We start from the raw sequence: 15,513 nt of genomic DNA, 5'->3' as shown, positions 1-15,513 counted from the left end.
TTTCTTTGTGACTGTAATTTTCCCTGTAGGGATCCAGTCCCAGCTGAGCATGGTGAAGCATGGCGCAGGAGGCTTCAGCCTTTTTATTGGTGTTAAGGGCTCTAAAGAAGACGTCAACCTTCCTGCCTCTAATTACATCTACTTGCCAGACTCCGACTTCAAGAAACTGTGAGTTTCAGACTCCTAAAATACAACTATGGTTTATAGATTCTAACCAGCTTAGCAAACTAAGGGTTATAAACACACAATTTAAATGGCTAGCTACAGGTTCCATGTAAAGCTTTGAGCAAATAACTGCGTAAATAGAGTTTACCTTCAGCAAACATCTTATGTCAAAATGATCTGTAGATCCAGGGGTATAGGTGGCTGATGTTAAATACAAATCTGAGCTTGAGCTCTGACATTTTAATCTCTCAAGCCTTCCTAGGCCTGTCTAGCTGCAGTTAAAGTATTACTAAACCCCGGACCCTGCATTCACTATATCTGGTCTCCCACAGTACACAGAACATGGAAATGCAATTATTTTAGTAAATAAACTGCTATTACCTTTTTTCATCAGCAGTTAGAGCGATGATTGTGATTTCTATCAGTGTTCAACCAAGCACTGGTTAAAACCTGTAGGAAGAGTTTTCTTTCTGCTCTAGAAAGATGCAGAACCCCTGACCTCTGTCGTCTAGTGCTGATTGGCCCTGTGCTGATCACATGCACTCTCCCAAGAAAAAAAACAAAACCTCTCAATACACACCAAACTGAGCATGCGCAGAGTGTCTCCACACCATATGTCTTATCAGGAGAAAAGAGGTGGGCACTTGAAGAAGGTCAGAATCAGTCGGGATCAAACAGCATTTTTACAGAATGCGGAGGATTAACCCGTTCCACAGTGAGTATAACCAGCATGCTTTACTGTATATACAGACTGATTTTACTGTTGAGGGTTTAGTAACACTTTAAGGACCAATAATTTGGCATGTGAAGGGGTGGAGTTAATATTGACTTTTACAGGGAAAGTCATGATTTCCATGCAACCTCAGCTGCCTGCATCTACTGACTGCCTATTACCGTTTTCATATGTGCAATTTAATTTGGTCAGATTTGTGACAGGTATTTCTTAAATAAGAGCTAAGTTTTTTTTTTTCAGTATGTTTTATAGTATGGAAAAGGTTTCCATTTTTAATGAACCAAATAATTAATTTAAGCTGAACTTTTATCTATAATTACAATTTTAAAAAATACTTTTTAGTTTTTTATTCCGTCACAAAAATTGAACTAATATGTATGAGTATAGCTGGAACTGTCTAAAGATTCCTACACTTAGCACTCCATAGAATATATGTAAATATAACTGCTACATAGACCATTCTGACTGTAAGAACTTAAGTGGCACTGATGAATCATGTTGTTGTATTTAGGTGCGTGCCATATTTCTCTTTACTAGTAATGGTGTCATTCAAGTAATGTGTCTCTGCAGGACATGATTTTCTATGCTCTATCCAAGAATGTTAAGTTGCTAAATGGTTAGCACTTCCACCTGGCAGTACTAAGGTCGTTGGTTTGAATCCCAAGCACGGCACCACCTGCCTAGAGTTTGCATGTTCTCCCTGTGCCTGTGTGGGTTTACTCTGGTTTCTCCTACACTCCAAAGACATGCTGGTAGGGTAATTGGCTCCTGTCTAAATTGGCCCCAGTATGTGCATGTATGAATGTAAGTTAGGGACACACACACACGTGTGTGTGTGAAGCACTGCGCTATATAAGTACCTGAAATAAATAAATAAATTCAGACCACCTCTGTTTTATACATTGTATCTGCAGTCATGGCATGCAGTAGGTATTCTTTCCTTTTACCAATGGCATTAATGGCCACCTCTGTCTCTGCAGAGAAAAGTCACTGCTGCCAACTACAACTCATATGCTCAATGGACCCAAAGCAATTTCTAAGACACTATTATGTTCAATTACACTGGAAATAGACAGATATGATAAATGCATCAGAATGCAATGGGAAATGTATATTCTTTTCATAAACGTCTGGTACATGAGGCTAGGTACTTTTTTTTTTTTTTTTGCACCTACCTTGTTCTCAAGTTCATCCATAAGAAATCCTATTTTTATAAACCAGTTTGTTTTATCTGATTATTGAATACTCCTTGCACATGGGTAAGGCTTTTGTCTTCTGGGCCCATTTCCAATACAGGGAGAAAAAATACCTTGATAGTTCTGCAGATGATGCTCCAAATCACATCCCAATGTTGTACATTTCTTCCCCTTCTGCAAAAGATCCCACCCATGAGGAGCGTTGTCCAGGTAAGAATTCTCAAGATTGTATGGGATTATTTAAAGTTGCCTAGAGTAGGCAAGGGTTAAAACCCCTCTCACATTAAAGTTGTTTCAAAGCCTAAAGTTTTTTTTTTTATTTCTTTGCATTAAGGTAAAAAAAATCTTCTGCATCACAGAATTCCCCCCTCACCCCCATTATATATACCTAAGGCCAAATTTGGTCCATCACTGTGCATGAGAGCAGCATCTCTCTTTGCTCTTACACCTCACTGGGCAGATTGATAGTAGCGGGAGCCAAATAAAATTTGTAAAGAGGGAGCGGGGAGTGGAGCTGAGCTGCCCTATGTGTGTCAATAGAGCCCACAGGAGTGTCCCCATAGAAAGCAGCCTTCTATGGGGGGCACTCATTGAAGAGGAGGAGGCAGGGGTGCCAGTGGGGGACTCCAGAAGAGAAGGATTTGGGCTGCTCTGTGCAAAACCATTGCACAGAGCAGATAGGTATGACATGCTTATTATTTAATAAAAAAATTAAGCTTTAATATCACTTTAATCTGCGCTACCTATGTCCCACTAGGGACATTTCCCTTCACTTCCTGCTCTGGAAAGGCAACAGGAAATAAGAAAATTCTTATTTTAGTTATCACAATAACAGCTGTTGCCACTGGGGAATTTTTTTCTACCTCTTCTTCTGGTAACGGCTCACATTTTTTTAAATTCCTCTCACTTTTTGTCTTGACAATGGTTACTAGGACAAATACAGGCGATTCCCCCCAGCAGGGACACAGAGCAGTAAAAGCTTGACAAAGAATTTAAACAGCTCCTTACTTTATCAAAAATGCATTGGAACACACTTTAAAAAAGCAACATGAAGGTCAATAATATGAAAAATACAGTAGCAAAAAACAACCAGTCATATTTCTTGCACCTCTAGTGACATTAAAGCTTCTGTGTTTTTTTTTGTTTGTTTTTTTTATTAAAGTGATAATAAAGTTTTTGCATTAAAAAAAAAGTCATACTTACCTGCTCTGTGTAATGGTTTTGCACAGAGCAGCCCCGATCCTCTTCTTGTCGTGTCCCCCAGCAGTGATCTTGGCTCCTCCCCCTTGACCAGTGCCCCCAATAGCAAGTTGCTTACTATGGGGGCACTGGTACATCTTCACTTCACTATGTGTCCTTGAGACACCAAGAGCCATGGCTTGGCCCTGCCCCCACCCTCTCCTCAATGGCTCACTGGCTTTGATTGACAGCATTGGGAGCCAATGGCTCCCACTGCTGTGTTTCAGCCAATGAGGAAAGAGAGAGACCTGAGACAACTGAGGCTCTCGTGCACATCGCTGGATCATGAGGGGGCTCAGGTGAGCATTGGGGGGGGGCACAGCACGAAATGCATGAAAGCAGAATGCATGAAAGTAAAACACCTCCAGCCTTTACAACAACTTTAACATAACAAACATGTTATATTTACCTATGTAAGGTAGCATCAGAATCTGCGCTGGTCCAAATGAAACAAAAGCCGCCAGCACTATATTCCGATACAAAGAATCCAAAATATAAGTTTAAAAAGTGCCGCTCTTACAACGTGAATAATACTTACAATTATATATATCAACAAAACAACTCTATAATACAAATGATCAAATTCAGGTGCAGAAAAACTTGGTGCAAAAGTCATTGAATGTGATAACAATCGTCAATCACAGGAAAAGTTCTTGTATATCCAAGTGCAGCCTTTTCCACTTCACTCTATGTGAAATGTCCATGGGTGCAATCATAAATGATCAAAATGTGAAAGTGACCAAACACAATCAATTGCAAAACGTGTCACCACACACAGGGCTCAAGGGAGGCTTACCGGAAACATTTGACCATCATGTTATAGAGTGGTCAAATAAGGTATATAGGTGATCAAATGGCAAAAAGCCACGTTTGCCCACTTCCAAGGTGGCCACGAGCGTCCGCATGCATGGTGAAATCCGCCCTAGCTCCACCGACGCGTTTCGTCAGAAATGACATTATCAAGGGTTGTAGTTATTATTCACGTTGTAAGCGCTGAACTTTTTTAAACTCATCTTATACTTACCTGCTCTGTTCAATGGTTTTGCACAGAGCAGCCCAGATCCGGGTTTCCTGCTAGTGCTTCTGGCTCCTTCCCCATCTGAGTGTCCTCCATTGGAAGTCACTCGTGAGGGCTAGCTCCTGAGCCGAGCTGCTTGCGTCAGTTCAGACACATCCTGGCTCGGCCCCACCCCCTGCTCTCTACTTACTGGTTTCGACTGACAGCAGCAGGAGCTGCTGCAAACAGAGAGAAGCTGCTGCAATCGTGCACAGTGCTGAACCAAGACTGGGTTTAGGTGGGTATTTAGGTGGGTTTTTTTACCTTTAATGCAAAGACTGCTTTAAGGTAAAAAAAAAATCTTTTATCTTTAGAACCACTTTAAAGAAAACTTGTACTTGTTGAAATGTTCAAGCTGCAATTGCTTACTTTCTCTTTAAGAATACTCAGGGCTGCTGTTAGAGACTACGGGGCCCCATACTGCCAACCTGACAGGCCTCACCCCCACCCCGAAAATAACACACTTTATTATGCTTCTGTTATAAATGAACACAGTGAGCGACCGATACCGATCACTCACTGTGTCCATTCATGAAAGGAAGGGGCTGGTAAATGTGACATATTTACTGGACCCTTACCCCCACTCTCCATCCTGAGGGATCCTATTGTGTGCTTACAGTTGCCAGTGGAAAAGAGAGGAGGGAAGCCGGCAGCACTGTGGGGGCACACAGGGGGGCCTTGGCAGCAGAGGGAAACATATGGTGCACAGGGAGGTTGATGGGTGCGCTGGGGGGGTGGGGCAATTACTGGAACCAATCCCCTGTATGACTCTCTGCAGCGGCTTAAAGCCAGCGGGAGGGAGAAGAGAGGAAGCCAGCTTTCAGCTGCTGCAGAGTGAGCCATACAGGGGATCGGTTCCAGTAATTGCCCCCCACCATGCCGATCACCCTCCCTGCCCACTTTTGATTCACCCAGCTGCCTGGTCCCCCCTGCTGGTCTGGCCCGCATACAGCAGGACTAGTGCTACCCCTTATCCATGGCCCTGAGAGTACTAATTGCCTGGATGTCTCTGCTGAACACCTGTGACCCAGAACAGGCCTATAGATTAGACACTCAAAACTCCTGATCAGCTGCATGATAGTTCAGGTCAATTCATTCAAATGACTGAAAACCCCAATATTAGTGTGACAGCCAGATGGGTATCATTTTCTGTAGATGAGCTCTGCAAACTGCAACATCCATATTAATACAGGTTTCCTACAAGAGCAATCCATCTAACTTCAGATGTGATGCAGTGGTTAGCAGAACTTTGACTTTGTGTCTGAACTTGATAGCCAACTCATCCCATCACCTTAGAAAAAAGAAGCCTTTGGTGGATCTGCTTTGTTGGACATGAAAGTATATTTATTGTATACCACAGGGAGATGCTTGGACATGTTCGGCAACCATATGACTGGTGCATTTGAAAAAATAACACCTCTGCTTTCCCCTCACACCAGCCCTAGAGTTACTTTAACCCATTCAATGCCATTAATGTATGTCATTCATCGGCAGTAGTAGGGGTTGGGGGCTCTGCAAACACTCCCGACTATTGTAGAGCTGTAAATGTAGTGAGCCAACTATTTGATTTCAGATGGAAGTCATCTAGTGGCTGTACAGGCATTGGATCGGTTTCATGAACCTCATGAACAGACATACCCCTGTAATGGAGGCAGGATAGCAGAGCTTTGGCGGTAGACCAGCAAACATCCATTCATTGATTTGCCTAGTAAGAACCTGGAAGCAACAAGGATTTTGTCACAAGTAGTTGATATTGTCTGGATCTGCACTCCGGCAGTTAGCAAAATGCAGGGAAAGATGTCATGGGGGAGATTTACTAAAACTGATACACTCAGAATCTGAATGCAGCTGTGTACGGTGGTCATTCAGCTTCTAACTTAATTTGTTTAATTAGGCTTTGACAGTAAAACTTAGAAGCTGATTGGTTTCTATGCAGAGCTGCACCAGGTTTTGGACCTTCCAGGTTTAGTAAATAACCCACAATGCTACTAATAGATCTCTAAGATGTAAAGAGAAACTGTCACTATAATATGCAATCACATACGGGACTATTGGTCTCCTAAAAAAAAATCCCAACACGTGTAAATTAATTGGTTTACGTGAAAGTTAGAGCGTTTACAAATGATGGTATATATACTGGGATTTATTTATTTTTTTCTACTAGTAAAGGCGGCGATTAATGACTTTTAGTTGAACTGCGGCGGACATTCTGACACTGGGGAGGAACAAACTTGGTGTCACTGACATCCCCAGTGACACCAATATAGTGATCAGTGCTAAAAATAAAAAGCACTGACACTGGGTAGGAAGGGGTTAACATGAGAGGTGATCAAAGGGTTAACTATATGTAGGGAGTGTTTTACTAGGGGGTAGTGTCAGTGTGCTTCACTGTAAGTACACTGATTGGGATGGCTGTGCTGTGCACAGCCATCCCGACCAGTGTGCCCGAGCTGACAGGGAGGAAGATTGTTTGTAAATAAAGCAATCTTCCTCCCCGTTTGAGATGCTCGGTAATCACTGGGCGCCGGCGGGTAATTACTGGACAGGGGTGCGCGCGCCCCCCCCCCCCACTCATAAATGCAAAATCACGTATATATACGTGATTTTGCACACTCGTGCTGCCCTGTAGCAGCATTTCTGCTATAGGGTGGACGGGAAACAGTTAATGTACATTTTATTGAAAAGTTGCCCTAAAACCGCATGCATTAAAAAAAAAAAAAAAAAAAAAAAAAAAACAGAGCTACAGTTAATTTATTCTCCAGGATCTTTGCTTTCATAAAATACTGTATATACTGTTGAGAGGGTTTTAACCAATCTTCAGGCCTAAAATGATTACTTAATGTATGTAAAAAAAATGCAAAAACAGCCCTGGAAATGGTTAATCTATGCTTTGTTTTTGTTTTCCTACTATACTAACTGCTCTTTTGATTGATATCCCAGGTAAATCCACACTAACTGCACTTTCCTTCGCCCCCTATGAGTGGTTTGATGAGTGGAAAAACAAGAAGGTGCAGAAACGTGGACAAGACTATGAACAAATGAAGACTGCATTTGCTGAGGCCATGCTGGAGACCACCATGCAGATCTTCCCACAGATCCGAGACAAGGTGAGGGTAACAGGGCTGAATGAATGAGAATGTATCGAAGCAGGAAGGGACCAATGACATGAGGAACATCTCCTAAATACAAAATGAAAAGACTTGAGCAGTTGTAAAAGGTTTCATGAAGCAGTGATAAAGTATCTCCAATTGTAAGACTCCAGAATACAGTGTATTACTTCTATTCATTGACTTTTGAATATCCATGCTCCAAATATGCCTATAGCTAAAACGTTTTCATAGTTTTTTTTATAGTTTTTTTTAATTTTGGATAGGGTAAGTGAGGGTCTGTAGGCTTTTTGTTATCTGTATTCCATTTAGGAGACTACCTTCACTTCATGTGTCATAGCCAAAACAGGAAGTGAGAAGAAATCCCTCCAAAGTGATGAATTTCCTGGTTGTCAGCAGAACTAGTGTCCCCATTGGAAAACTTCCCCTTTATTCCTGTTCTGGTGACAACCTAAACTTTGGATTTTTTTTTTTTTACTTCGCTGTTGGCGATAAAGGCAACCAGGTCAAAGATAGAGGGAGAATCTCTCTTAAAAGGGACACTGACAGCAAGAAAAACCTGACAGATGCTCTAATCCCTCTCCACTCAAAAACTAATGAAAAAAAAAATCCTTTCGCTATACTTCAAAGCTTCTAAAAACAAATCAGATTACTATAGCTGTCTGTGTCCCTGCTGGGGTGCTTCAATCTCTTTAGGCTCCATGCACACTTGGTGTTTGGATAACGCTGGTAACGTTAGCTGTGTAAAGTCATGTTAAAAATGTGAGTTTTTTTAGTGCTTTTGCATTAGTGTTTAGCAACGTTTTGAAGCGTTTGGATTTTGTTTGCGTTTTTTGAGCAAAAAATTTTTTTTTTGTAAAAAAAAGTGCGAAAACCCCAGTTTGCTGCCTCTTACAGCATTAGAGTGTTTTTACAGCTAGAAACCCACTAGTCCTGGAATTTTTTCCACTCAAAAACATTGATTACAGTTTATGTGTGCATGGACACATAGGATAACATGCTGGGGGGTTTACTAGCTGTAGAAAAAAATGTCAAAATCCAAAAACAGCCGCTGTAAAAACATCCAGTGTGCATGAGGACTTATTTGTCACGGTGGCCTCTGTCACTGGGTGATGGGAAATCTTACATTTTACAGTTGAGCTAAATTTTCCAATGAGGATACCAGTCCTAATGACCACTGTTTTTAAGAGGTGACTTTGCAGATATATTATATCCACTTCTGATGTGTTTCTTGGACAGTAAGTGAAGGGATATCTCCCTAGTGGACACTGACTGCAAGCAAAAAAACAAAACAAAAACTGACCAGGGTCTAACGTTGGTTTTACTGTATCATATATAGTCCTGATGTGTTTCTTGGACAGTAAGTGAAGGGATATCTCCCTAGTGGACACTGACTGCAAGCAGAAAAAAACTGATGGGTCTAAAACTAAAAGTGCATTGGTCTTACTGTATCATATATACTTCCTATGTGTTTCTCGGACAGAAAGTGAAGGGATATCTCCCTAGTGGACACAGTTTGCAAGCTATAAAAAACAAAAACTGACCAGGGTCTAACACTAAAAGTGCGTTGGTTTTACTGTATCATATATAGTCCTGATGTGTTTCTTGGACAGTAAGTGAAGGGATATCTCCATAGTGGACACAGACTGCAAGCAAAGAAAAAAAAAAACTGACCGGGGTCTAACACTAAAAGTGCGTTGATTTTACTGTATCATATATAGTCCTGACGTGTTTCTCGGTCAGTAAGTGAAGGGATATCTCCCTAGTGGACACTGACTGCAAGCAAAAAAAAACTGACAGGGTCTAAAACTAACAGTACGTTGGTTTTACTGTATCATATATACTTCTGATGTGTTTCTCGGACAGAAAGTGAAGGGATATCTCCCTAGTGGACACAGTCTGCAAGCAATAAAAACAAAAAAACTGACCGGGGTCTAACACTAAAGGTTGGTTTTATATGTTTTAAAGTAATATTAAAGGTTCATTTTTTTTTTTTTTTAAATAAACATTTCATGCTGACCTGCTTTGTGCAATGGTTTTGCAGAGAGCAGTCACTATCCTCCTCTTCTCAGGAACCTCACTGGTGCTCCTGGCTCCTCCCCCTTGACCAGCAAGCTGCTTACTATGGGAGCAGTGGTGTATGCTCACTCCTGAGCCCCGCTCTATGCGTCCATAAGACACATAGAGCCGCGGTTTAGCCCTGGCCCCGCTCTGTCCTTACTGGCTGTGATTGTCAGCAGTGGGAGCCAATGGCTCCTGCTGCTGTTTCTCAGCCAATGAGGAGAGAGAGACCCAGGACAGCCAAGGCTCCCGTGCAAATCGCTGGATGGAAAGTGGGCTCAAATAGGTATTGGGGAGGGGGCAGCAGGTTTTTACCTTCATTCATAGAATGCATGAAGGTTAAAAACCTTTAGTCTTTACAACCACTTTAGGATTAAAAAGTCCTCTGTAGTCATTGATTGACACTTTAAATGTAAAATGACAAGGGCAAGCAACCAATGCTTGAATATTTTACATTTGATGATGCTGACAAAATAACAATCTTTTTTTATATACCGAAAAGCGAGATTTCCTCTTTTACCTCTCTGAATATAGAGAGGCTATAGAGGCTAAAATAATCATGGCTCCTTCTCTAATACGTAATTGCAGACCAAAGAAACTTCACCACCTCACAGTTTTAGGTGGGTGACCTTTGTCTTTTTGAACATGACGTGCCAGAATGAATACTCCTTTAATGTAGAATTCCAGGGAAACACTAAATACATAGTTGAATTATATCTTTGTAAACTATTTCACGTGCCAATACATTTCTTTTTCTGCTCAGTAATTCTTATTATTCACAAAGATATATTCTATAATGCACTACCAGACAGCTGACACCAGTGCATGATGTTATTTTTTGAATGCATAGTGCTGTAATATAATACACCAGTATATTTGTCATGCCAGTCTGATCTAAAGGTACATTATTGATTGCTGTGTGAATACCCGCTCACTAACAATACCTCCACCTTACAGGATGATTTCTATACTGGTGACTGCCCTCTCACTAAGGACAATTTTCTTTGTCTTACAGATTGATTGCTATGCTAGTGGTTCTCCCCTCACCAATGAGCACTACCTTGGTGCCTCACGGGGAGAATTCTATGGGGTAGAACATGATGTTGCCAGGATGGATCCTGAAGTTGTAGCAACCTTGAGACCTAAATCCCCTATAAAGGGACTTTACCTGACTGGTAAGTTTAGGAGATGCCTCCTATTTTCTTATTTTTGTTTCTAAAATCTTTTATTAAACCCATTACACACAGTCTATATTCATAAGGGTGATTTAATTGACCTCCTAAAATTCTACATAAGCAGAAGTGAAAAAATATCTACGACTCAATATTCACGATGAAATAAAATATAAATCAATGCACATAATTAATAAATATAATTAGTGAAACATAATTACACTCACTGGCCACTTTATTAGGTACACCATTCAGTTGCTCGGTAACACAAATTGCCAATCACATGGCAGAAACTCAATGCATTTAAGCATGTAGATGTGGTGAAAACTTGCTGAAGTTCAAACCGAGCATCAGAATGGGGAAGAAAGGGGGATTTAAGTGACTTTGAACGTGACATGGTTGTTGTAGCCAGATTTGCTGGTCTGAGTATTTAAAAAACTGCTGATCTACTGGGATTTTCACGTTCAACCATCTCTAGGATTTACAGAAAATGGTCCAAAAAAGAGAAAATATCCGGTTAGCAGCAGTTGTGTGGACAAAAATTCCTTGTTGATGTCAGAGGTCAGAGGAGAATGGGCAGACTGGTTTCTGTGACATTCAGATGGTAGAGTCAGAATTTGGCGTAAACAACATGAAAGCATGGATCCATCCTGATCAACGGTTCAGGCTGAAGGTGGTGATGTAAAGGTGTGGGGGATATTTTCTTGGCACTAGCAAGGTGTTTCTAAAAAAGTGGCTGGTGAGTGTATATACCCCTATACATCGATACCTAAAAGGTGCACAATTAGTAGCCATAATTATTAATTTAAAAAAATGTGTAATTAAATCCAAAAGTTCATATAAACATAGTCCATAATAAAATTGTGCCATCAAAGTGCTCCTTGCTCACAAAATTGTATAACGGTGCTGCAGTGCATAAAGTGCTTCTCAAGCAATAAGGTCTGTTACCAAACAGGAATAATCTTGAATTACAGAGATCACATGTCTTTTATCTCTCAATGGATGGCTGATGCTCTCACCATCAGACCTCTGGATAGCTCTGTGACCCCATCAGTATGATACAGCAGTGCTGTCTCCACATCAGGAAAGCATGCCTACTCCAAGCAGAGCTCTCAAGCAATCACATATATTAAGTACAAAGGAGAAGCCTCATATTGCACTCACATTTGAAAGGAATAAAGCAAGCGTTGTTCAAGACCAAAAGCCCAACCCCTCCCCTGGCATTGGATGCTCTCTCCAATCCCAGAGGACGCCTATTGTGGAGAAACTTGTCGGGCGTGTTGGTTGGTCCTGCGGCCATGCTTTTGGTCTTGTACACCACTTGTTTTAATCCGTCGGTCATGGGTTTGAGTCCAGATTCAACCTAAAACCTAAAGTTGCTCTAGAGACTTGTTACCATGTAACCCACAGAGTCTTGGTACACTTACCAGTGTCCTGTGGGTTTTCTATTTTGTGGGAAAAGAAGTGCTAGTGGTAATACCTTAAATTATGGCATACATGGCTACGGGCTCTCTAAAAGACTGCTATCATGTAATGTAAGATGGTGTAAAGGGTAAGACTGGTAAACAGTGTCAGTGGTGTTCGTAGATCCTTGCCATATGTGGGTAACGATGTTAAGGGAAAGGCTGGTAATATGTGTGGGTGACTACAGAGCCATGCCATGTCTAGTGTGTGGGTGACTACAGAGTCATGCCATGTCTAGTGTGGAGGGTACTTATGGCAAGACTGGTCACAGAACCTTGTCTGATGAGGGGGGTATTGATGGTAGTAGGGCTGGCCACAGAGCCTTCCAGATGAGGGAGGTGTTGAGGGTAAGGTCTGCAAGAGATCCTTGGAAGGGTATTATGAGGAATTCCAGGTGGAGTTAAAGTGTATGTAAACCCTCACCTTGTAAAACAACAAATTCAGTTTAAAATAGAAATAAAAGGCAAAACATTTATGTATACATATAAAAATTAAAACAAATACCTGATCATTGTAGAGCAGGCTTAATTCAAGCACAACCAAAAAAACTGACCATGTTCTACTCTCCTGCCTAGTGTGGTTAGGTTTTAATAGGAAAGCAGAGGAATTATTCGGAACACCAGGTATTTCACACAAAGGAAGCAATACAAAGAGAACAGGATACTTTTTCATAAAATCACACGGTAGAACAATCACATATCAGGAATATGAAGTGTTTGGTTTACAGGCTGAGTTTTTAGGCTGGTGATAGTTATGAATGGTGATAAGGCTGGCCACTGAGCCATGTCATGCATGCTGTGAGTGTTATTGATGCAGACCACAAGGTATCCAAATGGGAGGGGGGGTATTGTTGGGTATAGCTGGCCAAGATAAGGATGGTGTTATAGGTAAGGTCAGCAACAGTCCATTTGCAGGGATTTTCAGGTGTAGGCGGAGCTAATGTAAAGGATGATGATGGGTGTGGCCATTACCTTATCCTTATCCCTACCCTACATTTCCTTATTCTACAAACCACCTCTTGCATGCCACCCTTACTTGAACACCGTCCTCATCTTCCTTGACTCTGTTACTACCTTTATACACAGCACCATGTCCAGCTGGTCACCCTACCTCTGACCACCCTTACCCCCATGGCCACCCTCTTTTGTTAAGCTCTGTTTCCATCCTTACCCAAAACATCTGACCCCTCTTCTGCCACACTTACCCACAGTCTTTGTTACTTAAAATGAATCAGGTTGGATACACCCACTGCTGATGGCACTGATTAGAACGATGAGGGTGGGTAAGATATTCCATGCTGTCTTAGGAGAAGGAAGATGACGCAGGTTTCATGAGCTAGTCCGTTGACTCATCTGCATGCTGTGGCTAGATTGGTCAACCACTGTAGCCTAGAAGTTTTAGATGTGCCTCTCCTCTGTTGCATAAAGCCTCAAAACGATGTTGTCCTGCAGGACCATCTCTTTCCCCACCCTATCCCTAACACCACCCCCGACTAGCCACCACCACAGCCTGACATTCTTTATTTTCATGATTCAGTAGTCATTAGATTGTCTTCCAGTTGGATAACAGCTGTTAGAGATTCTGTATATAGCCCTACAAAACAGACAGTGCACAGTCCACATGCTGCTTCTCTACAAAGAGGAAATAGGAACCTTTTGTTATAGAGAAAGGACCTAGAGTTTTAACTATAGATGCAGCTACAAACTTCTAAACCTTGCCATCTACTGGTTGAAGAATATACCTCTACTGAACACTGTTGGTGTAGTTAATGCACAAAAATACATGAACACTGTGTTCGAACAACAGCATGTACTCTGCTTGGGGACATTTAGTCAGCACCAACATGAGGCTTCAAGTGTAAATAAGTTTCTGAGTTCTGGTTCCATCCATTTCTGTTCTGTTTGGTCCAATGTCATTTGTGGTTACTGGAAACTCCCAAAGTTTGCTTAAACCATTGCCAGATGTTTTGCTGTGTCCTTGCTATCCTGTATTTGTCCTAGTGACCAAGATAAGAAATCCAACACACTTCCAAAAGTATCAGATGCATAGTCCCCTGATGCACTTTGATTTCATGTACCAGCTCCTACTTCTGTAGTGGGCACAGTAGTGTGGTAAGGGCTGGCATGAACTGTGTCAAATACTGTAAGTATTGTGCTTGAACACAGTGAAGTTAGGACTTGCTACCCAATGAGTTATGAGATGGGTATTTTGTGAAGCCGATCGCGCCCTGCTACATACACGCCAAACTAAAGACATAAAATTACACAGTCAAACTAAGACAGAAGAGATAACTAGCAAAAACAAATTAGATGATACAGTGTGTGTATACAGATATATTTAGATATAAAATTAATTTGCTTTTTGTGTCAGGTCAAGATATCGTAGTCTGTGGATTTGCCGGAGCTCTCAATGGGGCAGTATTATGTGCATCAGAAGTCCTGGGACGGAATCTCTTTTTCGACCTAATGAAGTTACGACACCAAATCCTTAAAAATACCGCTAAAAAGGCTGATTAATTTTCTTGCAACAAAGCAGTTTAATGGAAGAATCCCTGTTGTGTTTATTTTGTTGAGGCACAAGAGGGAAGGACATGCTGCAGCACCATAAAGCCTTGTCTACATCTATGTGCTTTGCCACACATGGGAAAGCACATATAATATAGGGTACACTAATGAATGTGATGCTGTTTACTTTGAAAAATGCTTACTGTTTTGTGTGGAAAAAAAATTAGCTTATGCTGCAATTTTAGCCTGATAGCCATAGTGCACAATGAAAGGGCTCCTGGTTTAAACCTTTCAGACAGATTTGTCTTTTACATTGGAGAGCCAATTTTATCATATTTGGCTCCATAATAATACAGATAGCTGACATACTTGCTGCCAACAAGAACCATTATCGAATGGACTTAAGAGCAATGTCCGACCTATATGGGATCATGAAATACACTGTGTTAAAAATGAATTGTGAAGACTATATTAGACAGTAGGGCAAAATTTTACATGCTAATATTTCATTTTGTAAATTTAATTAAAGATTTGATAAATCTTTGTAACTGCAGTTAAATATTTTTTCACCTAAATGTATGAATCTGATTTTGTTTCACAAGCAGGTTTATTGCACAGATTAGGCAAACAAATCGTATAAATTGTACAGAAAAAAAAAATACAGATATTGTAAAAGAATTTGATAAAAGTAGCAATGCTGATATATTATCTGCTGTCTGCTGAGAATAGAGAAGACGTTATGTCATATCAAAGAGTATACAGTCTGATGGACTGTTGGGTAGGCTGAGTATTAGAGGTTCCCAAAATTAGAGGAC

The 15,513-nt window shown here is 41.0% G+C and overlaps 1 protein-coding gene across 1 annotated transcript in view; it reads left to right on the top strand.

Annotated features, from left to right (window-relative positions):
* The window catches only part of RETSAT (retinol saturase), a 59,037-nt gene extending 43,791 nt beyond the window's left edge, over positions 1-15,246 (top strand). The window contains exons 7-11 of the mRNA XM_089692472.1: positions 30-168; positions 2,195-2,304; positions 7,331-7,497; positions 10,574-10,733; positions 14,565-15,246. Of these exons, the coding sequence (XP_089548598.1) occupies positions 30-168; positions 2,195-2,304; positions 7,331-7,497; positions 10,574-10,733; positions 14,565-14,710 (722 nt within the window). The 3' untranslated portion in view covers positions 14,711-15,246. The remainder of the gene's footprint in view (positions 1-29; positions 169-2,194; positions 2,305-7,330; positions 7,498-10,573; positions 10,734-14,564) is intronic.
* The last annotated feature ends 267 nt before the right edge of the window (positions 15,247-15,513 follow it).

Source organism: Staurois parvus, unplaced genomic scaffold (assembly GCF_062004578.1).
Source record: "Staurois parvus isolate SC_StPar_1 unplaced genomic scaffold, SC_StPar_1.0 ptg000586l, whole genome shotgun sequence".
NCBI lineage: Eukaryota > Metazoa > Chordata > Amphibia > Anura > Ranidae > Staurois > Staurois parvus.
Note: the sequence above shows the minus strand (reverse complement) of the source record. Positions and strands in the feature narration are given on the sequence as shown.